This window comes from Nomia melanderi, chromosome 8, assembly GCF_051020985.1.
Source record: "Nomia melanderi isolate GNS246 chromosome 8, iyNomMela1, whole genome shotgun sequence".
Taxonomy (NCBI): Eukaryota; Metazoa; Arthropoda; class Insecta; order Hymenoptera; family Halictidae; genus Nomia; species Nomia melanderi.
Genome location: NC_135006.1, coordinates 17,754,403 through 17,779,989, shown reverse-complemented (window position 1 = coordinate 17,779,989; position 25,587 = coordinate 17,754,403). Strand labels below are relative to the sequence as shown.

The window sequence follows — 25,587 nt, the reverse complement described above, 5'->3', positions numbered from 1 at the left end:
CATAATTATGTTATTATTTAGGTAAATGCAGCGTATAGTATATTTGAATAGCTCATTAAATTAAACAATTCTTTAGACGAACGCAGCGCACAATAGTCGACTCGTTTAATGCAGTTCTCAAGTTTACTCAACAGATAACGACAAAGGAACATTCGGTGTCTAGTTTCTCTTGTTTCGAGGATGAACTGGGACTCAAAATCTAACTTCACGAACGATGGGATGTCGGAATAACTGGTGCAACCGGCAGAAGGGTATTTCGCATGCAAAATGAAGGTGAAACTTCAGCACCTTTCGACGCGTTGCTTCTTTTCTTACAAGTGGAAACTTCATGTGATGGACAGACACGAACGCACAATTTTATGCATCTAATATATTTTCTAAATTAATATTTTCTTCATCGCAATATGGAAAAGAATAATATCAAGGTAACAAAATAATTGATCTTTCCCGATGAACTTTATCGCATTCCATTATGATCTTTCTTTACAAGTTCCATTACAGTTCGATTCGAGGTCGAACTTCATTTGTATACAAATCCTATTATCCCAACTCTATAAGTCAATTACCATTTAACAGATGCAACTCAACAACTTCTCCTTCGGGAATTAAAGATGGCGAACGAACGAAATCCTCTTTATTCACAATAAACTCCCTCACGTTCCGTTACGACCTCTTATAAATTTCGTCGCGATGCAACTCGTAGCACGCGAGTACAACTAGACTTTACCTAGCTACAGCTCCATCCTCCAAACTTTCTAAGCGAATTATCCGACGAATCATACTCGACTGCAATGCCAATAATACAAACGCAATCCGACGCCTGCATCATGGATGCGCCTAAAGGTACATTATTCCGAACAGCGGGAGAGTTCTATCTTTGTGAATAACGTATCGAAACAGAATCGCACGGCATGTATTAGGGTGTCGTTGTAAAGTTGTCGCTGTAACCTCCAATTTCACGGCGAATTCGGTTACACGTAAGATTTGTTAACGTTCTCAGAAAAGTTTGACCTTTCATCATTTAAAAGACGAAAAGTACCGACATTTGTCTACTTGTCACGCGATGTAAAAATCTCTGGAAGAGATGCGAACTTAGAACTCAGGGTTGTAACAGTAGAATTCTCTCGCTTTGCAACGAGCCCAAGAACATCGTCGTACGATCTCTTTCCACGAAGTTATGACAGTTTCAAACGTTGACAATCCTCGGAGCGTACGAATTGATTTCGGTTAAAAGTATGTTCTCCCCGGACACGGTTTATTAATTTGTTTTCACCTCGGTTAGAAGTTTATATTAATCGAACAAAATTGATTTAAGAGAAGCTTCGCTTCACCAGATCAAAACCAACTGCCTGATCGCCTCTCGTCGACCCTGTGACCCCAGGGCTCGATCATCGGACATGGAATTCCGATCGCCCGATTATCGCGATCGTGTCGGCGACAATGGGACCCGGGAATCCCGGGAAATGGACATGTCCTGACGGGAACAACACCACGCGGCGGCCGTGTCGGTGAAAATTTAATGAACGATGACACGGTCATCGATGCCGGCACCGATACCAGAGCCCGCTTCATGGAATTGCGATCGAAATTCCGCTCCGCGTGATCTTTTGCCGCGTTTTAGCCGGGAAATTGATTTTTTTCGGGGATACCGGCGATTTAACTGCAGAAATTTGGAGTAAGCAGTGCTTGAAAAATTGGAATTCGCATGAACATTCGGCCCCCAGCAGCGATAAATTGGAAATAACGGAGACTTTCGGTTCGAATCGCACTTCGGAAGATTCCTTTACTTCCGTTTCGAATTTTTAATCGTTCGCTCGACTCCTTGATCCTGTTTCACTCGATCGCCGCACGAAGACGCCATTGATGCGGCGAGAGCGACTTGGACGTTCGTACGATAAATCAGATTTAATTAACGTTACGTATGTCATCGTGACCCTCAATTAAAATCGGGATCGCGAGCGGATCGTTCGCTGCGCGAAAAGTTATTAATTAACCGCCGGTAAAAGCGACTGCAGAATTTTACGGAACGAAAACGCGGCGTTCTGGTGTTGGCTAAACGAATAAAGTGACATCCGTGTCGCTGGCAGCGCGCACGGCGGTGCACGTTTAATTATAAATAATGTGAATTATAAATACAATTATTACAATCACGCGGACCGGCACAATAATGTAGTCGGAGTTGCGAGAATATTTATCACGTTTCCGCTAATTGAAGTGCGCGATATGGAGTTGAGGAAACGTTTGCGAACTCTAATTATCCTTTGAGGACGAACGTCGTTACGTTAGTGACGAGCTTTCGTAATTGGAATATAAAGTTGTTAATAAACAGTTGAACGGTTCGAGCGGTGAAGATGAGTTTCATTCTTCCTCAGTATTTAGAAGATTCACGTATAATTTCATTCTTTTCGCGAGAGTTTCGCGCGTTTTAAGGAACCTTCGTAAGTTTTCAAGATTATTGAAGTTTCTTCAGAAAAAGAGCAATTCAACGAAGCTGATCAACTACAGAAAAATATAAAGAAACACCGAAACATTCAAGTTGCTTTATAGAAAGAAGAATTCAGCGAATGGTGGGAAATTCGAGGAAAGAACATAAAGAGAACAACTCGGCGAACGTTCTAAACTACGAGCGACGAATAAAAATAAATAAAAGGAGGATAATTTTCAAGTTTACCCAGTCCCCCGCGGAAAAACGACATTTCGCCGAGGAGTATCTATAGAAGCAACATTAGCGAAGGTGAAAGAAAAACAGAGGGCGAGATATGAGGGGCGGAAACGAGAGGTTAGCCGAGTGCGTCATAGGAATTAGGGGACGGAACGAGCAGACCGGCTCGTTTCTGCGCGCAATTGTCCGGCAACGTCCGAAAGCAACAATCCTCGACTTAATGACCTGTCACGCGACTGACATGGAGGAGCCCGCAATTGTCATGTAAACGTTTCCTCGATTTGCTCGGGGCAAACGCGGAGGACACGGAAAACCGACGCGAAACCGACGCAAAACCCCGGCTTTCGGCTTCCTGGAGGAAGCTTAACCAGAGAGACGGAAGATCCGGTGGCAGTTGGACGGCAGTTTCTCGCGCGACGCTGAACGCTCGACGGAAACGAAGGTGAGACATCCGGGAAACGAACCCGACGAAATTTCGCTAACTCTTCGCGTTGCGAGGTAACTTCTGGGCAGTGTCGTTCGTCTGTCTTCGACCCTAGAACGGTAAACTGTCATGTTTTCGTTGATATTATTTGATTATCGGTTTGATTGCTCATTAATGGCGGAGATATGAACTTTGGCAGTTTGTTGTGGATTATACAGAGATGGGTAAATTGGAGTATTGCGAATCGAGCTATGTAATAGATGAGATGTTCGCTTTGACGAGAGATTGATCCGCGCAATGAAGAAGTCGGCTGCAACGAAGAACTTACCGTAGTTAAATGTTTGCACCGCATATCAGATGCACACGCGTCGGATAACATAGTGCGTCACATTAAAGCAATTGCATTTATATCGAAAAAAGCATCGCTGCGACCTTATTGAATGATTTATGCAAGAGATCTCTGCGAGTAGCGAGGATCGCGCAACGCGGATGGATTAATTTGAAAATTAAATATTGATTTTCTCTGTACGTACGTTATCATTTTCGCATTACCCATTTCAATTTTATACAATCCGTCGCGAGTTTCAATAACATGTGCTAGCATTTAATATGATTCAGCGGAATTAATCTCAGACAGAGCGGCGTTGACATTTAGTTGATACGATCGCGATACGTTCAATTGGAATCCATTTAATCCGCCGCGATATCCCGATCAATACACGCTGCACTTCTGAACTCACATTTTCATCGAGTAATTTCTTTCCTTAATCAAGTGTTCCATCAGACCTCGTTAGCCCGCTAATCTACTGGTCCACTTAGTCTAATTACTGGCCGTATTAATCTTCGTCGAAAATGTTGCTCGCCTTGAGCTCCTCTTTAATGGAAGTCCGTAGTCATCTTCAGTATCGAAACAACCGAGTTCACTGGAGTGCTCCTCCCTTCGAATTCTCGCGCGCCTCGCGGCGAGCGTTAAAATATTCGCGCGTTTTCGCCGAAATGAAGACCGTTCGCGTTCCGCGAAATTGAATTCTCGTTAGAAATAATTAGAACCCCTCGTCCGTCTCATTTCCCGTTCACAGAAACAACCGACGCGGACTCCAGAATTTTCCCTCGGCTGCGCGCGCTCCCTCAATTTTGTCTCTTTAGCCGTGAATCTGCATAAATTCCAAGGTCCGCTAATTGCGGGCCGAGGCACGGTGAACGAAGAACACAATTTCAGCCGAGCCGGGACGAGAACGTTGTTAAGTAAACCGGAAAATAAACGCGCTATTGAATTCCATTGAAATTCTCGGTTTCCCCGTAGCGTTGCTTAGTATCACACACGTGACTCGCCGACGGTACAAAGCACAAGGGAAACAGAGGAAGCCCGGCTTCCGGGAAACCTTCGAGCGCGTCAAAGGTAACGATTTCATTCTTCCGAGTTTCGCGGAGTCATCGTTCAGTTTTATGCGCGGTTTCCGCTGGAGATGGTTGTTCCGCGACGAACGAACGAGTCGTGTGACTTGCCGAGGGCAACTTTGTCGGGGGCAAAATGGGGTTGGGTCGTTTCGTCGGTTTTTCTTCCTGGAAGCTGGAAACGCTGAGAAAGTCCCGCGACGCGATACACTGTGTGGTCACACACCAGTTTTCTGGGCGATACCTTAAAAAGTATGAATGACACAAACGAAATTGCTTCAGACTGTAAAGTATATAGCTAAACATATGGTGGTTATGTTTCTTACATCACGGGGATGTTACGAAGTTTCCTCAATGGCTGAAATCGAATACTGATTGTCGCTAATGATAATGTTATTAGCAACGTTGCACGGGAATGTTGAATTATAATATTACAAGTGCAGGTATCATTAAAATATTACCATTACACCGGTATCGCATTACGTCACGATATTAAATTTCACAATATTGCGTTGCAGCATTACATTTCATAATATTACGTTTCACCAATATTACATTTCGAAATTGCATTTCGCGGGGGCTCTCTTCCTCGAGAGGTCAGGGATATAAGTTACATCGCTGTCATCCCAAGCCATTCGTTTCAAACGTCACGATTTATCTGAGCGAGCGGTTAACCCTTTGAGATCGAACGTTACTGGAACGATTCCAGGATTCGACGTATAAAATCGAGAGCTTCGAAGGAGTAGTTTAATTATTCCGGTAACGACAGACCGGTATGCGCTGTTTTTTTCCAGTGTCTCGAATACGTGTGAGAAGTTCTAGTCGACGAAAGGTTGAATCGCAGCGGTGCAATAAGAAACACGCGTCTTTGCATCGGACACCCGTAGCAGTGCATTCGCAGTTCGTTTCTTACACATGCCTCGCGGCGGAATGAAAGGGCGCAACCTCGTTTTATCGCGACGGGAACCGTCGAACCGAGTTGATTTACGAGTGTTCCGTGTCAGGAGCCGTCTCCCCATCGATTCGGCCCGATTAGCCCTGCAGACTCGGGAAATTAGCGATCCTCCCCCTTAGATTCCGATCTGATGGCTTTTTTATCTTTATAGGCTTCCGGCGAAACCGTCGCCTGAATATTTATACGCGCGACGCCGCGCTGACAACTTCTCTGAGAGACAATCGGACGCCGTCGGAGCCTCGGCTCTGGTCCGCCATCCGCCATCTTGTCGCTGCGGCGCGGGACAGCGGCGAAGGGAATCGGCAGACGATAAATTAGTCTTTCCTTCATCGAACGAGTTCTCCTACGGAACGATGTTTGCAGTCCTGAAATCTCGTGGAACGACGTGAATATCGATCAGGCGGATCTATGGGGATTCAGATCACCGGAAACACAGCCGACGATGAGTTCCTTGTCAACGCGCTCGATGCTCTTTTGCGTCGCGATCCTGCTCGCGCGTCCACCAGCGTCACAGGGGACGACCTCTGTGTACTGCGGATTGCGCTGCTCGGGGATCAGGAGTCCTTTCTCCGCGCAGGAGATCGGGAATTTGAAGACGATCTTGAATTTCATCGCCGAGTCCCCGGAGTTCCGTCCTCTAACGTTGTCCGTGATCCTGCCGGAGTTCCGTTCGAGCTTCGTGGATATTCTGCTGCGCTACATCGGCGAGAACTCGATCGAAGCCTACAAGATAAGGTCCAGAGAACTGTCGCGGAGCCCGAGGTGGATGGATCGAGCGAGGCTCACCTGGATCATCGTCGTGAACGACGTCTACAGCCTGTACATCTTCATCTACTGGCAGCCCAGGCTTTGGAAGCCCGGAAATCAGTACCTGATCTTCGTCACGAGCAAGAAGGTCTCCGGACATTGGCGGAACGCCTTGAAGAAGCTGTGGAAGAGGAACAAAGTGTACAGAGCAGTGGTCATTCCGGCCCAAGACGATTTCGGGTGTTTGATCAGGTTCGCGCCGTTCGAGGTTCGCGCGGGCGACTTCGGTGAGATTCGGAAGCTGTGCTTGCAGAACGCTGTCAAAGGCTACAAAAGGCTACACGAAGACAGCGCTTGTTCAGAAAGCTGTGCAGACAATACTAGTTTAACAGCGTCCACGGTTGCCGCTGTCGATCCCCTGCAGAAAGACACGCGACTGTTCGAAACCTTCGGAAACCTGAACCACTACCCACTGAACGTGATCGTGTTCGAGTCGTTGCTGATGGGGTTCATGTACGACGATCAGCAGAGGCTGGTATTGACCAAAGTAGACGGGAACGTGGTCTATGCCCTGGAGAAAGCGCTGAACTGCAAGTTCCGGCTGACTCTGATGAAGAAACTCGACTTCAGGCGGGAAGACCCGTTCGACAAGTCCCTGCGGGAGATCGAAGCCGGGCACGTCGAGATAGTGATCACCGGCTTCTTCGTCAAGCTGTACACCAGCCACGCCGAGTTCCAGTTCACTAGCTCCATGTACGAGGACAAGCTGTGCTTCATCTCGCCGGACTCCGGGCTGGTGCCCAAAGCCTACATGCCTTTCCTGCCGTTCGAGGAGGAGTTATGGGCGCTGCTCATGGTGTACAACGTCTCGATCACGCTGCTGTGGTGTCTGTTGAAATACGTTAACCGTAGGTTTCAACGGACGGGGTCGACGAACGAGGAATCTCACACCGGAAACAACGAAGGAACTCCGGCGAGGCGATTGAAAGGGTCTTCGATGGATCCAGGTGGAATCGATCGATCTCTCGACAGCCGCGGATCGTTGTACGGGCAGCCGAGAGGACGCTTCGAGTCATTGAACAGGATCCCGAATTCCCGAGCAGATCCACCGGAAGTGCCGCGGTATCTTTTGAAGCTGTTCCACTTCGCCGAGCTTCTCTGCTACCCGTCGCAACGCGGCGACACGCCGGCACAAAGGTCCCTGCTGGTCGGCACCCTCTTTTTCGGGCTGATCGTGAACGGCGTCTACCAGAGCTGTCTGGTGTCCAGCCTGAGCAAGCCCTTCCACTATCCCCAGCTGCGCACCATCGAGGACGTGATGGACTCGGGGAAAACGCTGATCACCAAGTACGCGAACTTGAAGACAACCTTCCTGGACGACACGCCGACGGGCGAGAAGTTCGGCAGGATGATCCGCGTGATCAACACGCGGACGCCGACCAAGGATCTGGTCGCCTTCAAGGACAAGATCGCGATCACCAGGTACTACACGATGCTGCTCGGCGATTACGCGTATTACGACAAGGACGGGAATCCGCTGATCTACGTCGTCGACGAGTGCCCTATGAACTACAGGGCGGCTTACGTGCTGCGGGCCAACTCGCCGTACGCGGAGAGGGTGAACTCGCTTTTGCTCAGGCTGAACGAGGGCGGGCTGCCTGTCTTCTGGTTCCAGAACATGACGTACACGCTGAGGGTCAGGAAGATGAGGCGGACAGCGAAGAACGAGGAGAGGAAGATCACTCTGACCATGGACCACTATACGCTGACCTTCGCGCTGTTGCTCGTCGGCTTGACGATCTCCGCGCTTATCTTCCTCGGCGAGGTGTACACCGTTAGGAAAGCCAGAGCTAAAATGGAGTAGGATGGACCGGAGATTGGGCCTGATTGCTGTTTGCTGATTGGTGACTTCTAATTGCTAATTCGAAGGCTTCCGAGTTCATATTTCAATGCTTGGAAATCTAGGTACTTCAGCCGAATAAGCCGAATAATCTTCCGCTTCTCAAAGCAGGTTTCTCAAGAAAAGAACTCACTTTGATTCTCCACGATTATTTGCTGACATTATCGCTGTTACTCGCCGGTTCGACAGTTTCCGCGTTCATATTCGTCCGTAAAGCGTACTCGGCTGGATAAAGAACCCGATCCCGTGCTTCGCGAAGCGTGTTTTCGGCCGAGGAATCGCCGCCGGAGGATAACGGGGGATATTCCCTTCGCTATAAAGTGAAATATTTTACTGTTGCCGTAAAAGATCGAGGATTCCGTTACAGTAGCGCCGAGAGCCGCCGATTTCGCAGTTACGGTCGACATTCAAAATGGTGGCCGAGCACGTGGCGTCGCGGCACTCTCCGCCGCGAAATAAAATCTTTTTACGGTCCGTCAAACGTTGCGCATTATTCGATGGTTATTTCCTCGTTCTCGGGTTCGCGATAGCTGGTTTTGAATTTTACCTGCGGATTTAGCGTCGTCGGCCACAGAATCGATAGAAGTTTCTTTAATGTCGCTCGAATGTTTCCGTTTGAACCCCGATTGAACTTACAGAACGATTCTTCTTGAACTTCCATTTAACCTTCCGTTTATGAAAGTGAAACGAATACAAACGCATTGTATGTTAACGTAAATTACGTGGAACGTGTTTCTCATCGCACAAACTATGCGTAGATTTCTTGGGTAGGCGAATCGATCTGCCGGGCAGTCGCTCGGCCACTTTATTCCGCGAGTGCGAAACTTCCCGATAATTATCCGGCGAAACAGTAATTACGTTTCGGGTCCGGGAAGTTCCCTCAAACTTCGACTGTTCCTCGTTGGGAACGAGCGCTTCATTTCTACGCGTATTTGGCTCACTTCGATGTTTCCGATTTATACGAAATACAATTAATATTCCTTTATCCGTTTCTCTCGTCTCTTCCACCTCAACCGAGCGGACAACGTTCGTTCCTCGCTTTGAGAACGGAACAGCTGTTTATCGTTCCTATCGACGCGACGCCCACCCTCCGTTTTATCTTCGCAGCGCAACTGTGACTCGTTGGAACACGCTCCTGTCCGCTTTTTTTATGTTTATCGTTAACAGCGACTGCCGTGTCATCGGAATTCAAGCGAGTTTTTGTACAGGCTCGAACATTAATTCTCGCGTTGACGCGCCGAACGTGAATTTCGTTGGAATGTCGAAGAAGTAAGTACTCGGAAGAGTGTAATGCCACTTTAAGAAATCGGTTGCGATCGATGAAATACGCTCACGAGGATCTCTACTGAAACGAACGTTAGTCGCGATCGCGTTAAGTTCCGATGCGAATTGTTTCATTCGAACGCGAATTGTTCACTCCGTCGCGTCGCGGTTCGGTGTTAAGCATCGTTTCGCCTGTCGCCTCGAATAATTCATCATTGTTCGACCTTCCGACCTGTCCCGTCGGCTCACGATGGCCGACGATAAACCGGCGCTGATAATTTATGCGCCGATGCTGACGGCTGACGACGTGTGAAATTCATGATCCCGTATAGCCGGGTTTGCATAATGCCCGCAATAAGTTACAAGCGTTCCACATAATGAAACTGGTAATTAATGGTACGTCAACCGTGTTCCCGGATAAGGGGGAACCTGTTTGTGACGCGTCTGTTATCACGCAGAGCGAGGGTTCCCAAGACACACTCTTGAACGCTAGAAACACTGAAACTAGTATCGATCACATAGTAGATCGCAGATTTTTATGCGAATTCCAGCTTCTGAGAACATCATTGGAACCATTGAAAAACCATTGCTCGATGCAAATTTTCTAGTTCAACTTTGTCAACCATTATTCATTTTCAATAGAAAATTACTCAATTTCTCCCAACGAAATCTCGTTTGCACAGAAAGAATAAACTTGAATGTAAATGAATCAGCATAGTTTAACCCTTTGCACTCGAGAGGCCTTTCAGTCGATTTGATTTGACCCAAGAAGATGATAAAATCTGAAATTCAATATTAAACTGTCTACAATATATCAACGCATGGAACATCGAAATGAAATAGCTCTGTCACTGAGTTTATGCAAGGTATTTCTTTACGTTAGTAAAAAATACCATCGATGTTTCACCAGAAAATAATGAATATTTCCCGAGAAAAGTATTCCGTCGTAAATCGTTCGTGCCCGCGCGTGTCGCGGAACCGCGCATCAAGTGGCTAATAACGATGGGGAACCGGATCCGCGATTACAGCGCGATGTTAAACTATTTAATTAAGAAACGCGGGGGATCGCCTCGTGCCCGGAGGTAATCTCGCCCCGGGCGATCGAAAATTCGAGACACGTGCTTCGTCCCTCCCGCGCCCGGCGCTCCTCGTGAGTACAATTAAGTTGTAGCTACGCCGATGTTGCGGAAGTGCTCCTCTATCATTCACCTCCATTGTTCCGCGAAACGCCGGCCGGAATCCGTTTGAACAAATCGTTCCCCTCTAAGTAACCAAATCACCCCCGCCGAAACGGGAACTCGGCTCCCGGGAGCTCTTCAATCGTCCTCGCCGTGAATCACTGCGGCGCTCGTCTCTCATTTCCAACGTTTTCCTCGAAAACATTTCAGCCTTTCGCGCTTGGAATGCGCGCTGCGCCGGAACGCCGCGTTCCAAGATAGTTGTTCCATTGTATCTGGCACTACCGAGTACCCTACACTGCACTCTGGAATTCACGAGCCCTTTGATTGCCGAGATTTTCGTAGATTCGCGAAAAATCCGGGAGTACTCTGGACGAAAAACATAGTCATCGAAGAGAGGGTTGCGTTCCGGTTAACCCCTTGCCGTACAATGACGAGTGAGACGCGCATGGATCGAAGCAAAAAGCTATTTTGTTATTATCGATATATTATCTTGAAAGAAAATTTCTACGTGAAGTGCAGTGGACGATTTCTTTGCGTTTTTTCTAAACTGCTGATAGAAACATTTTGCACGAGCTTAGTAGCAAAAGTAAATAATACAGCAAGGGGTTAATTTTCAGTCGAGTATAATGAAACTTCTCCGCAATACTGATTGCACAAGTTGTTGGTTCTCACTTATTATTCGTCGATGATTCACTGGATGTTTTTTCTGTTACATATTCAACTTCCGACTGGTAATCCTCGTGAATTATGAATGGATCCGAATTTTTCAGCGGCCGCGTTTGTTTTTCAAAAAGCTCGTGAGTCAGCGCGTTACTGACGGGAAGGGGTGGATGGAAAACTAGTTTAAAATGCGTCACGCAGTGAATAATGAAGGGCATTTATGAAAGGTTGCTCATCCCCGTGAAATGGCGCGGCCGCGATAAGGTCGCGGATTTTTGCAATTAGCTTTCGAAAGCTACCGTATTTCGCGCAGCTCTGAATCGCTTTGTCCAGGAGGCTTCGGTAATTAGCTGAAAATCAACCGCTTTGTGGCCACGGAACGTAATTTCCCTGAATTCGTCTGCTTCCTGTTCGCGTCTTCCGCGGTCCCCGCAGCGGAAAATCACATCGGGATTTTAATTCATTTTCGTTTCGATCTGACGCTCATTGTGCAGTTAATGATGCTATTAATGTTACACACACTAGTGAACAATACGGTATTCACCGTAAACATACGTGTTCAATCAGTTTCGCGTTTGTATTATCGAAACGATCTTTTTCATCTCTGAACGTGGGTCGCCATTGTGACGCAAAATGGCGGGAAAATGCTTCGAGTCTAAAATTCATTACCATTAGTAATGTAAATAAATATTTAAAATTTCAATGTTCCTAGTGAACCTTCGTTGAATTCCTCCACAGTAAGCCTAATTGACACAGACTTCATAATTGACAATATCTTAGGAAAGCAAAGGAAGCGTGACAAGCGTAACAAGCGTAACAATGGCCGCCAGATGAACATTTCATTCGAAAGAACCGAACGGCATTCGCGTTTTTAAATCCGTTCGAATTCTCCGCTACGAATGCCACGGGATGCTAGAAGACAAAGAGTTAATTAGTCCGTATTAATCAGATTCAGCGAAGTCGGCCACGAAACGAGGTTCCCCGATCTTTTTTCCGTCCGCGTCCGACCGGGTGCGAAATGGGATCAAATGGCGCGGAACGGGAGTTCGCGAACGTATAAAAGGCGGGTCTGACATCCGATGGATATCCGAGTCGCCGAAATATCCCGCTCGCCGCGGAATTCGGTCAGCTTCGACGCTCGAATCGCATCCTAAACGTTTCCTCTGTCTTTTTGCCGGGAATCGCGTGCGAGCCGAAAATGTGACGTCGCGCGATGCTCGTGATGTAAACTGCAATATCGCGGGGCGGATCTTCCCACGTGCCCTTTAATAGAATTGCGAAATTCGTTTATCCGCACGGGGATTGGGAAATGCGATAGTTTATTCAAATATTTGTGGACTCTGTTGGGCTGACCTATGGCGTCGCGCGGATTTTTGCGTGGCCACGGACCGCGCTGTTTTCATTGAAAACAAGTTTCATTCGGTGACACGATCGTTACCTTTCACCCCTATTTTCATGCAAATATTCCGCTAGATTTAAATCATGTGTACGAATCAAATGTCAGCTTGGACGTTTTTTGAGAGCTGTAGGTCGATTTGATGTTGCGTACCGATTTCGGCTGATGGATTTACGAATGTTTTGATCTGTTTCGTAATTGTGCTGGATGGAAGTATTGTCTACGATTCGGTAGGAGAAGAAAAGCTTTTCGAACTTGTTTTATATCTGATGCACTACAATTGATGATAGAAAAAGGTTTAATATTGGTGTAGAAGGATCGAACGGCGTTATAATCTGTTTAATATGTTTGTCGCGTGTCTCGTACGATACTGTAGGGTAAGGGATTAACGTAATGTACTGTACACTATGGTGGCATGTGCAATAAAATTAGATGTCAAGTTCATGATTACGCGTACCACTGGATCTCTGATACCTTGGAATTGCGATGTCTTTATTATCGCAACCGTGAAGAGTCAATCCACGGGAAACAACGAGGAGAAGGATAGAGCCACTGGAAGTGTCGCTAATTCGAGACTTACGAGTATTTTTCCATCGCGCTGGAGATAAAAGGATAAAAGACGGTGTATCGCTTTTTTCTATCTACGGCTGTTTCGCTCCATTTAATTCTCCATTGATCCAGACAGTGGTTCGGGCCAGAGGTTCTCAAACCGTAGCTCGCGAGATATTTCGGAAGAGTTTACGTACCTGCTGCTCATCGATGATTTTGTTTGTCGAGCTATTGTTAATCGTATCGAGTTTTACAAATGGAAATTGAAAACAGATTTTGCCATTTCAAATTGCTATCTAGACATTCCCATTTCAAATTGCCATTTAGAAACTCTCGAATTTTAAATTGCTATTTTACAATTGGCATTTTGCCATTTCAAATTGCCATTTAGAAATTCTGGCATTTCAAATTGCTATTTTACAAATGGTATTTTGCCATTTCAAATTGCTGTTCGACAACCACTATTCATTTCACTACAAACTGCCATTCGAAAATTGCCGTTCCCAACTGCATCTCAGTCTGAGTCCGAGGAACCACTGGCAACAAAAGAGTAACAGTAATTTCCACGTCGTCTCCCATGTACGATCCACATTCCCCTCCTCGATTTGTTGTCGTACCAGCAGCCTCATCCACTTCTACGATCTCTAGGGTCACTGCTGGCCCGTCTGCGCTCGCAGATAAACACGACCGTGGCGGTGGCCAGGCCGACATGGAAAATCGCGAACGGGATGAACAAATGCTTGATCGTGATTTTCTTGTGGTCGATCGATTCCTCCCCTGTCGGCAGTGATTCCCTCTTAGAGCAAGTCATTTTAATAAGTCACATACAAAATACGCCCAAAAATTGAAGCCGTATTAGGTAACATTATTTAGAATATAGAAATGTTTTCAAACAATCGTTTCATTTAATTTCAACTACACTAATTCGATTTGATTGGAGTCACTCGATGTGTTACAGCACTTAACACGTTCCATGCCACTGAAACTTCTTTTCGGTAATTTCTATATATTCCCATATCCTTTACGTTCCCTAAAAATTTCTTCCAGAAATTCGCGTACCAAATATGGCACACGCGGCACAGAACGTGTCAAAGGTCAACCAAAATCGGTCGTTTCCCATGTACAAGCTAACGGATCGCAAACAAGACGGAAACAGACGAGAAATGAGCAATGAAATGCTCGTTCCTAGGGCTAGCCGTCGAATCGAATACTTATGCGGTACCTGCAGGTGGGACGCCATTAGTTGTCAGCTGCCTGTTCCATTCGGGCGTGCCTCGGTACCATTTCCCATAGAAACCGGCGTTGTTTAGCCTAGCCAGGATGCTGTTTACCCGGCCGCGGAACGGCGAACCTGAAACAGAGTTTGTTTGCGTTCGCCAGCAGTCGGCCGACTGACACCGTCGGTAAACCACTGGCGGACCGATACCGAGCTACTCGACTACGTACATGGGTACTTACATACTTCTTGTACTCTCGAGTCGATTGTTTGAACAACGTTTAAGTGCCTTGTCGTGGGACGAGCGTAGCCGCGTGAGTACATTTTAATTAGCGACTTTATTTGATTAGATATAGATTGAAAGTGCGGTTGTTCTTTGATTCTTTGCACTCGAAAGGTTTTCAGAAGGTATGTTTGATATTCTTTGGAGCTAATGTGAAATTAAGTGATTAGAAAGTAACTTGTGGGAGAAGTTAGGTAAACTAAGATTTGATTAGAAATACATTGAGAGTGCTATTGTTCTTTGATTCTCTGCACTCGAAAGGTTTTCAGTAGATATGTTTGATATTCCTTGTGATCAACTAATAAGGAAGCTAAAGAGAAATGAATTGATTGAAAAGTAACTTATTAGAAGAGTTAGATAAACTAAGAAACGAAGCTGTTTCATTTCAACACTTCGTATTATGTAAAGCTTAAGTGCAAAGGGTAACACTCGACGTTGGGAAATTGTAGATTCTAATGTGAAATCATTCTTTCGTATTGTTCTGCGCGTTAATCCGTTCTAGACAGGTTCTTGCTATATATAGCGAGCAAAACAGATCAGATTTCAAAAGACGCGTACCGAGCGGAAAATTCAGTCTTCTAAAATTAAAATTCCCCTTCGATGTTGCGCGTTGTTCTCGAAAACTATAGTTAGACTAATGAGCGAAGTTGCACGGGAGACAGAGCGCTGACCTTTGGTTAGAACGTAAGCCAAGATGTAGTTCTTGGGGCACTCCTTAACGACGTGCAGCTGCTCCCTGTGGTACTTGTCGAACTTGGAAGGCAGCGTCGTCAATCGATGCAGGTACGCGGCGTCTTTAGCGCGGAACAGTCTCCTGTCGATTTCGGAATCGTTCGCGTACATCATCCTCGCGTGCAGACGTTTCAGCACCGGCGACGTGTCGTCCGTCAGAGCGTCCTCGATGATGTCCCTCGAGTTCGTTAGGATCGCTAGACCTTTAACGAGAAAAAGACAAAAGAACGTTAGGGGAAAGTTGGGAAATTAAGTTCGAAAATTAAATTAAGAGAAGGAAAAATTGAATAGAAATTTAATGTATTCAAATCTATTCAAAGATTGAATAGGAATAATTGGGAAATATAGACACAATTGGAAGATGAAACTTGGGAAATTCAGTTGGAAAATTAGATTAAGAGAAGGGAAAATTGAATAGGAACGATTGGGATATAGACACAATTGGAAGATGAAGCTTAAAAAATTGATAAATTAAATTAGAAAGATAGGTAAGTTAGATTAGACCAGAATCGTTCTAAAGCGAAATGGAACGTTCCAGTTCAACGAAAGTGAATAATCGTGATTTTTCTTGCAACGATGGAAGCCAGAGCAAGCAGTCCCGTGTTTCCAACGAGATAAAGTATCAAAGGATAAAAATACATTTTTCTCGAAGAATCGGGGAAACAATGCCGAGAGCGTATGGTCGATGGTAAGAATTAGCGACCAGTGTAACAGAGAAGATCCGAACGGAGAGGAGCACGCCTTACGGTCGCAGAATTGTCGTCCCGAAGTTTAAGCAATTCCGTGACCGGAAGCAAGTAGTTACCACTCTTTTCGAGCTGCTCCAAAGTGTCGATGTCGTCGTAATAGTGTCGTTTGCTGAAGCTGGCCGCGAGCTGGGACGTGAATACTCCATTCAGAATAAGACTGAGCCACAGGCTGCACATTACGAATAATCTCTCCGGGAATCGGGCCGCATAGTTCTGAAAGGGCTGCGACGGCTGCAGCACAACTTTCGTCAAGTATTTGACGAGCGGCGCGAGACGGGAGAACGTGGCTCCCTTGAACCGCTTCAAACGCGATCCAGCGCCGAGCGTTGTTTCCGTTCGAGGCACGCTGTTAATTCGGATTAAGTTTAATGGCTATTGCATTCGAGACACGCTAAACGTTCGTTCGTCGTTATTCGCATTGTCTTGCGAAACACATCGCGAAGATGATATCGGTCTCTTTATTTTCCTCGTAGAAAGATGCAAGAAGAAACGAACATGCGTCTGCCATTTTCGTTTCTTTGTAAACGGCAGACATCAAAGTTCAGCGAAGTTTCATTTAGATCGTACTTCTGAAGTCACCGAGACTACTGATATTGAATATTTTAGTGAAAGATTCGATATCAGTGGTATCAGCGATGTTATTAAAGCAAGAAAGAACGGCGAAACGCTCGAAATTTCAAAACAGTTAGCGCTCCCGCCGCACCGCGACACAAATACCCATAATTTCAATACTGACGGCGAACCTTTGATCGGTTTATCAGTGCGTGTGTCCCGGCCGCGGACTGTACCAATAAATTTCCCAATATCGCGGTCGTCTCATAAACTTTCCTTTGACCGTCGATGTACGTTAATTCGAGCCAGAACCTTTTGCCGTTCCATTGATTTTAATCGAGCGTTCTCTGCGTTCATCCGTTTATAACTTTTTCCCTGCCTCCGGCGAGGTCAAGGCTTCTTCCGGGAGCCGTCCTCGAAACCGCGGATCCTTCGCGTTTTCCGCGTTTCGACCGCGAGCTGGGAAGCTTCGAACCACTCAGCCGGCAATTTCCGTTAAAGCTATCAATCGAACGGCTGCCGAACGCGCGGTCGACGCGTTCCAACGCGCACTCACCCATGCGGAGGATATCCGCGGTGCGGACGGGCCGCAGTTTTTCTTTGATCCTTGGGAAAGCTTCCACCGACGCGCGCTCCGCTGCTACCGTCGTGCCCGACGCCATCGTGCGCTCTCTCTCTGCTTCTCAGGGTCGTGTAGATGGCGGCGATCACGAAGTGGCCCGCGAAGATCAGCAGCCAAGCGCCGTGGCTGAACGTGTTCACGATCACCAGATAGTCGGGGACGAGCGAGGCCCTGGGCACCAGGACGCACAGCTTGTCGCTGGTGACGGCCGCGGTGAACTGAATCCGCTGGGTCAGGTAATCCTTGACGAAGAACTGGTTGAAGGACGCGTCGGTCTGCTTGCGGACCAGGTGTCCGAGCGTGCCGAAGAAGACTCCGTCCTCTTCCCAGCCGTACCGCTCTCTCTCCGTCACCAAGACAGGCGTGACGTTCATCGTCCTGGTGATCTCTCTCAAATACCTGTAATCCACGCCGCCATAGTTGCTCCCTCGCTTGGTCATCGTGGTCGACTCGAAGATCGAGATCCTCAGAGGATACTCTCCGAAGCTTCTCCTGTTCTCGCCCAGCAGATCGAAGACGTCGGAACCGTTGGCAAGCTTAGAGTCGTTTCTGCAAGCAGCGCCGAACGGATCGTACCGAACGATCTCGTCGCCCGTGATGCCGACCAGCTTGTAGACGCCGCGGAGATTCCAGAGCCTCTCCGAGCAGCGGCAGAATTCGCCGAGGGGGATCGACGCTCCGCGATTCTCGAGGACGTAGGAGCTCTCGGGCTGCCAGAACGAGGCTAGATGGCTCGAAGTCACGGCGTCGCTCAGCTGATCGATGCCCGAGAATAACAGCAGCACGCAACTACTCGGATCGATCGTTCGATCTCCGCTCGACGAGTTCGTCGGGTCGACGGACATCAGGTGTTCCAGGGTGAGCAACCGGGCGGGAACGCTGACGCGAGCCAGAACCTGCCGGGGAACGTCGTCGGCGACGTGCTCGTCGAACACCACCGTTAGCAGACCCGTTCCCGCTTTGTTCACCCACTTCTCCAGGAAAGGGACAGCCACGGAATAGTTGCGCGACCGCTCCGGCTCGCGGAATTCGCACTCGGCCGTCTGCAACATGGCGGACGCCAGCAGCACCGCGCGGAATGCGGCGGACATCTTGTCGGCCGACGGCAGGACGCGCGCTGGAACCGAACAGACGTGGTATCAATGCTCGAATTTTTCGTTACAGCGATGTTCCATTCTCCGTTATAACATTCATTGAGAATGCAGTTTAATATGTTTTAGTTGGGATATTTGGGGAAATAATATAGCGTAGGCAACAGCGAATAACTTACTTGTTTTCACTAGTTGAAGTTTTTTAGCAATACATTGCTAACCTTTCGTTTTTGTTTCGCGAATAGTCGGATTTGGGTTTCTCGGGAGCTTTCCCTTTAACTGGTTTCTTACCTGTCGCCGGTCACGGCTAAAAGCGCCGGCGGTGGACTGCGCGCCCCATAAATCCAGATCTTAACAAAGTGCTGAAACGTGTCCAGTTTCGGTCTGAGCTTGCGAGACGACCGGCTGCGAGCTTTCGGAAGTAAACTGCAGCCAGGCTGAAGGGCTTGGTCGGTCCTATAATCGAAACATCGTATTGCGTTGCAATTAATAATTATTACTGTTGCTTACTGCTGACTTCATTAATGAAGAAAAGAAATTTCAATCTGCTCTATTCATGATTTCTTCTTTTACATTCCCTTGTATAAAGGAATTTGAAAAAATCAGTTTTCAGTGTTAAATTACTGTTCGTCAGTACATTCCAATATTTTAATTAATTCAACGCCCGTGAAGAGCGGCGCTGTCGACCTATTAAATTTTTCGAATCGCGTCGTTCGACGGGCAAATCATGCTCTCAAATCATGCTCTGTTTTTTCGCTGCCTCGGTTTAATTAGTCGGGGCGGCGTCCAGTTCGTTAAGCACGGACGAAAATAAATAGCGGATTCCTTGGGACGTTCGCGACAGTTCCGCCGAAAGAACCAGAAGTTTCCGCTGGAAATCCGAGGGAACCGGACTCTTTAATATTCCTGTTTAACTCGTTCAACGTGGATCAGAATGTTTGACTTTCATCGCTGCGATTGACCTTCGTAAATCGAGAAGTACGAAGAGTGGGAGCCTTTCAGAGCTCAGCAATCGCAGAATAGTAAGAATATATCGATTCTTTCGCGTAGGATATTCGAGGACATTGCTTAGAGTGAATTTTGCCTTTCACATTGTCATTAAAAGGCTGCTTCGTCAGAGAATATTGCTACAAAAGTTATGCAATGCAATTTATTGAAGATACACATTTCGTTAAATTTAAAGTTGTTCGCTCATTGTGCTTAAGCGACACCGGACTCCGCTTGTTCGAAGCTCAGAAACGCTGCATGCCGGCACAGCTGATTGGCAAAGGGTTAACGAGGCCGAATTCAATGAAGTTTGCAAGATAGTTAGGGAGGGTTTATTCCCGCGTCTGCTTCATGCGGTCCCGGGAGACTTTGGTTGACTCGATTCACAGGTAACGGAGCTGATTTGCGATCCGCAACTCGTATCGGAAATTCTCTGTGTCCGTGGAAGCTTATCGGGTCAGGTAAATTAATCCGTTCTTCGCGGAAAGCCGCTTTCATTGTTCGCGACGGATCGCCTTTCATTTTCCAATTCAACGTTTCGTCGGGATATCGTGTTTCCCGCGGCACCTCGTTAACACGTTCACTTTCACGAAAATCTCGAGTGAACCTTCGTTTCGCGTATGATTTCTCGCAGCGACGAGGAATCGAGATGATCGTTGATCATTTATCACGATTCCTAAGCTACATTGTTAGGTACTTACGTTGTTTAACATTTGAGTTGTATTACTTTTAATTACATTCTATTCTGAACGAAGCTTTGGGAAATCATTAATAATTGATTAGTTTCCGGAGACTAAATTCTTTTATCAAATCGAAGATGATTATGTAAGCTCTGAAAGAATGACTACGTTGCAGTAAAAGATTGTCGAGTTTTGTAAATTTATGAGAGAAAGCTGTATTATCATTAATTATTAGAATGGCTGTACCAAAATTACTGGAGATCATTAGCAAGTTTCTACTTTCGACTTCCATAAGAAACCTTCGATGTCTTGTGCAATGAATGGGGAGAGTGAACCATTTACCATTCGTAAAACGGTACGTTCGCTACAAGCGTTGCCATTCCATGTTTCTTCGTCCGTGAATTACCGTTTGGTTTTCACAATGAAAACATTCCAGGGAAAATTCGTGAATATCGTTCGCAGGAATCCCGACCGCATCGGTATATTGGATTATTAATTAATGAACCGTGAGATTGACGCGTTCAACGGATATTGGAGTGTGCATAATTCGCAAATACGTGGCTTCACATAAACGCCCGCCTAATTAGCGTCGACCTAATGAATCGAAGAAGCCGCGGTCGACGAAGTGTCCGTGGTTGGAGCGATTTAAGCCGCATAAATACAGTTAAACGCGCCGTTTATAACTGATTAGGGGATCAGCTAATGCAACAATGCCGTTTCACGCCGCATTGACCGTTGCCCGATCATCGAATCGCGCGAAATTTCCTGATATCCGATCGCCGAATGATTTAGACGAAGCGATTACTGTTTTGAAGCGAGACAATGTTGCTGTAGAGCTGAAAACTGAAAGTTCCCTCCTGTTTCTCTCGAACTGATTAATTATTTTTCCGAATGCGTATTATGCGATTCGTGGTTCCCGGTTAATTACGAAAGCAACTGGTTTACGCATTTATAAACGCGAGAAACATGAAAATAACAAACAAACCTATCCGAGGCACCTGGCAAAATATTTGGACATCTCTATAAACGCAACGGATTAAATTAATGTTGATGCCTACCAAATTTTCGGATGGTTGAAATTTTCGGAAAATTCCCGCTTCCGTTCGTCTTGCAGTTTACCCGGTGGGAAACCGGTTCGCGTGGTATTTATTAGTGAAATTCACGGATAAACAAGGTCCGAGTGTTCCAGTTTTCTCAGGAAATACGATACTTGACAAAATAATGCAAGCCACGTGTAAATTTAATGCATTTCGAAGCCAGGAGCATTCTGCCCATAAACAACTAAAAATCATGCATACGTTAACCTCCCAACAGCTGGCGGCCATCTTTGTTTCAGAGACGCGAGACACATCGCGTATTCTGAACTTAAAATATTTATCCAATTAAAACAAACGAGTTCCTTGTACATTAGAGACTCCTCCGTTTCACTGAACAAACCGGTACGAATAAAAAAGGTCGACGAGATCGCAGCGAGCGGCGGATTAAAATGTTAATCGCGAGGCGGAGGCGAGCCGAGCGACAAGATGGCCGGCCGTTATCGGTGATTAATGCCCGGAGGCGTGCACGTAAGCGTGATATTTTGTCTGAATATAATTCATCTGACGCGGACTTACGAAAGCGGCTGGATACGACTCGAACGAAGTTGAGCGATATTTCATCGGGCAGGCTCGGATCGATCCGGCGCGCTCGCGACGCGCGAAACGGCGGCGATTAATCATCGGCGCGAGCCGCGGGGAACGTCTCGCCGATTTCATTTCGGTCCGGGGACTGCGAATTGTTTCCTGTGGCCGCGGCGCGCGGGAACGAGGCGGAAACGAGCGGCAATGCGGGCCCGTTGAATATTTACAAGAGCCCGATTCAATTTTACCCCGTGGCGAGTGTTATTAAAGCGCGCCGCACCGACGTCGTCGTGCCGCGCGTCGTTGCGTATGCAAATCATGGGGGAGGGAGCGTTGGCGGTTTCGACGTCGGGAAAACGAACTCCTCGGATTTCCGCTTGCATCGTTTCAGCGCAAACATTGTTCACGAATCTTGACGAATTGTCCCGTGTCGCCTCCCGTTAGTGTTGCGTCGCAGTTGATAAAGTCGCTAGAGGAAAGAGGATTTCTGTGCTCGTTGCGAGACTATTCTTCGGTGTTCGCATTCGTTCGAAGCGAGGAGCTTCTGCGTCGGTGATTATTTCGATAACTTTGTATTCTTTCGGACAGGGACGCTATTGTGAACAGTATTATAAGAATAATACGGTGGTATCTAGTGTTCAATAGTAATGACATCAATAAAAATTGCGATAATATCTACTAATGATGCTATCACCACAAATACAATAATACAAACACCAAGAATAGCAACACTAAGACTAATACGTCTTTACGACGCCATCGAATAAAGTAAAATAGAGAGGTGATAAGGTGTTTCCGAGAAAACGTGGTATAAATGCGAGCCGAGGCAATATACCGCGCGCGTCGCACTATAAATGGCTAAGTCCGGCAAGATAGCCGCCATCATCGCGCCAGATCAAAGCGATTCTAATCCGATTAACGGCACAACTGCCGCGCAGCGTACAGTAACATCGCGAATGACGCGCTGCGAGCCTCGTTCGATGTAAATGATTCCGAGGGCTCGGCGAAATCGAATCTGACGATGGCATAAAGCAGCAGCATCGGTTCGTTAAGGCTCCTTTGAAGAATATCGGACCGCCATATTCACAATATTGCATCTTACGGACACGATATGGCCTCTCGAGCGTCTCGGCAACCTCGGGACCCGATAGGCGGCGACGTTACGCGCGTACGTTAACGTCGGAAGCTTTCAGACGCGATTTTATTTACGAGTACCAGACCTTATTTACTTCGCTCGCTCGCGCACGAAGAACGAATATCGGAGAGCTTCACGTCGCGAACGTCAGTCCATTCTAGAGAATATTTTTCAAAGGTTTGGCTAATTCTTACGACGATCTCCTCAGTTTTTCGTTGAATAATTGACGACTTTCTCTCGATTTTTCGTATAACTCGCCGGTACTGTACCGAAGTTTCGTCCCTTCGAATTGAACAGGAATACGAGAAAAGTGCTAGCAACCTGTATTTCTTCTCTGCTTAATAGCTTCCGCGATAAAAGACTCGACTGGGAATAATAAAGGTAAAAGGAGAAGCGAAAATATAGAGACGCGTTACACTAGTAACTCGAGAGGCTCCAATTACACGAGGATCGCGCGATTAAAGAGCGACGGAACGAATCCCGAGCAATGAGACTGATATTACGGTAACCGAATTGCTCGAAATTTCAATCATCGAACAATCGAAACTGATTCGCGCAACGATCCCAGCGAGACCCGAGGGAGCTGAAACTCATCATCTCGATCCTGTGTAGTCTAACTATAGGCGGACACTTCCATTAATCGAGGAATCAAAGTTCTCGCTCGCCTCGTTGCGAAACTGCGCCGTCCTCGATCGAATAATTCTTCTATTTCCACCGCGCCGGGCATCGACGTTAACGGAATCGTTACGTAAGCGAAAAGCAGAGAGATTTATCAGTGGCGTCGCCGTGTCAGCTGCAAGCTCACCGCCCCTAAGTCCCTACAGCTTCTCGTTCGGCCTGCGTTTCGCGAGATACACGATCTGTCTCACTTCTGCACCTCTGCAGAAATAGACGACAGCAGCCTGATTCGGATCACAACACTTTTTCAGACGTAAATGGGTTTCGACGGTGTCTTTCGCCGTGAAATCGTAGTTCCTGTTACTAACAATACTCTAGTGTCTAGAATTTAGTGGGTTTATACAGTTAGAGAGTTTGTATAGCTTATATAGTCGGAGTTTATATAGTTTTATGTACGTTCATACAATTTTATAGCTTTGTATATGGTTTTATATAGTTTAAACAATTTTTATATGGTTTTACATAGTTTACAAAATTTTTATATAGCTTTATATATCGTTTAAAATATTTTCATATGGTTTTATACAGTTTAGACATTTTTATATGGTTTCATATAGTTCAAAAAATTTTCATATAGCTTTACATATGGTTTCATGCAGTTTAAAAAATTTCTATATAGTTCTATATACTTCTATATAGTTTTTTTCGGTTTTCTATCCACGTAAATACGTGATTATTATACAAAAATATTCCTTTGAACTCCTGCTATCGAAGAAAAATTTGAGAAACTGCCTAGCCGGAGTTTTCGAGCGCCGGTGGATACAAGAAAATAGAAACAGAAAACGAAAGGAGGAAAAACTCACGTTCCTGTTGGAAATGAAGTTTCGAGAGCACTCTTTAGCCGGCGCCGTCGCGTCGACGATCAGATGGGAGATGTTCCGGATAGGTTTCTAGCCTCTCGAGGCGAACTTCGCCGGGACACTGAAACTTAGAGCCTGACTCGAGCGGACACTCGTGCCAGCCGTCGAGAATCTGATAAGTCTGTGGACATTAGAAACGGCCAGTATCGCCGGCATCTATGTTTGTGTGTGTTTTTTTTCGAATCGCGTGTGCGTTAGTTTAAATAGGATCCGCCGGATACGTTTCAGGCCGGCCGCGATACGGATCTACGTCGCGTCCGCGACACTTTGTATAATTTATTGCAGCGGCGATTGTTAATGGACGGTGGACTGGAATTTAGGGTGGCAATCGATGCTACGGAACTTTTCAATTTTTCTCGTTTGCCTCGTGGTTGAAGCGAACGTTCGTTACTTGTTTATTTTAGGTCTTTGAAGAATCTTTTGGTGAATACTTTTTAGGTTTTAGCGAGTCTTTTGGTGAATCTTTTTAAGCGTTTAGTGAGTCTTTTTGAAATACTCCACATTTTCTAACGAGATAGGAACGGTATTTTGGAAATTAGCTTAAAGAGAAATTACACATAAATCAAAGAACAAAATGTTTCATTTCAATATTCCATATGTCGATAAATTATAGGATGATTAATGTTAAATATCGAACTTTACAATTTTACATCGAATCAAGTGGTGACTGAGTCAAAGGGTTAACACTGTACTTCCACTCTGTGTATTTTATTCTAAATCGTGAAGCATTCAACGTGTTCTAATTTCCAGGATTTAAACGAACACCAGTTTTTCTGGTTTACTGTAGAATGAACGTCTGTTAAAGTAATATAGCGAAAATTGAGCAAGATTTCTCAATAACGAAAGAAAAGCCGGAAACAGTGCGAGGAGGAGATGTGTATTAACAAATGTGATTTCTTCTTTCTGCAATTATTAAAAATATAACGGATATTTCTCTAAGTAATTGTTCAAGAAATTGATTTGTCAATACGCAGACTGAAATCAATCGCAGTCTCGATAGATGCATCCTTGAAGTTGCTGCAGAGGAATTTCGGAAAGATAATTTAACTGCTCGGTATTAGTGTTAAACGACGAAACGTATAATTTAAGCTTCAACTGTTCATTTAAGCAGGATGTAACGCAGTTCGCGGTATTGCGTTCGGAAGCTGCGAAATTTGAATTTATCATTCGACGTGTTTCGCGTGAATGGAAGCTTCACGCGTCTCTGGCCGCAGTAGTATAAGAACGTTGTGGTCGGACACGAGTGCAGCC

The 25,587-nt window shown here is 46.1% G+C and overlaps 3 protein-coding genes across 4 annotated transcripts in view; 2 read left to right on the top strand and 1 right to left on the bottom strand.

Moving 5' to 3' along the window:
• Window positions 1-5,878: 5,878 nt before the first annotated feature.
• On the top strand, window positions 5,879-8,047 carry LOC116423914 (uncharacterized). The gene has a single exon (XM_031969667.1). It carries the CDS (start codon window positions 5,879-5,881, stop codon window positions 8,045-8,047), a length of 2,169 nt encoding a protein of 722 aa, XP_031825527.1.
• A 5,064-nt stretch (window positions 8,048-13,111) lies between these two features.
• Window positions 13,112-24,437, bottom strand: LOC116423910 (uncharacterized). 2 transcript variants are annotated; one of them, XM_031969663.2, is made up of 8 exons: window positions 24,280-24,437; window positions 18,669-18,833; window positions 17,221-18,403; window positions 16,169-16,458; window positions 15,303-15,566; window positions 14,355-14,483; window positions 13,750-13,909; window positions 13,112-13,668 (listed from the first exon to the last, which is right to left on the bottom strand). In XM_031969663.2, the coding sequence occupies exons 3-7, from the start codon at window positions 18,375-18,377 to the stop codon at window positions 13,758-13,760; spliced, it is 1,992 nt and encodes a 663-aa protein (XP_031825523.2). In that variant the 5' UTR covers window positions 18,378-18,403; window positions 18,669-18,833; window positions 24,280-24,437; the 3' UTR covers window positions 13,112-13,668; window positions 13,750-13,757. The 2 variants fall into 2 exon arrangements, with proteins under 2 accessions (XP_031825523.2, XP_031825522.2); XM_031969662.2 differs by having other exon boundaries at window positions 13,112-13,909.
• The window catches only part of LOC116423912 (G-protein coupled receptor dmsr-1), a 60,697-nt gene continuing 49,635 nt past the window's right edge, over window positions 14,526-25,587 (top strand). Inside the window, exon 1 of the mRNA XM_076369783.1 lies at window positions 14,526-14,654. The gene's annotated coding sequence lies outside the window, so the exon portion shown is untranslated. The remainder of the gene's footprint in view (window positions 14,655-25,587) is intronic.

Bases quoted from the DNA above. Each gene is read 5' to 3' on its own strand.
- LOC116423914 (XM_031969667.1), top strand. From the start codon at position 5,879: ATGAGTTCCTTGTCAACGCGCTCGATGCTCTTTTGCGTCGCGATCCTG.
- LOC116423910 (XM_031969662.2), bottom strand. From the start codon at position 18,377: ATGTCCGCCGCATTCCGCGCGGTGCTGCTGGCGTCCGCCATGTTGCAG. The intron at 16,459-17,220 runs GTGAGTGCGCGT...CCGAATTAACAG, and splicing joins CGCGGATATCCTCCGCATGG to CGTGCCTCGAACGGAAACAA. The intron at 13,910-14,354 runs GTACCGCATAAG...CACTGCCGACAG, and splicing joins TAATGGCGTCCCACCTGCAG to GGGAGGAATCGATCGACCAC.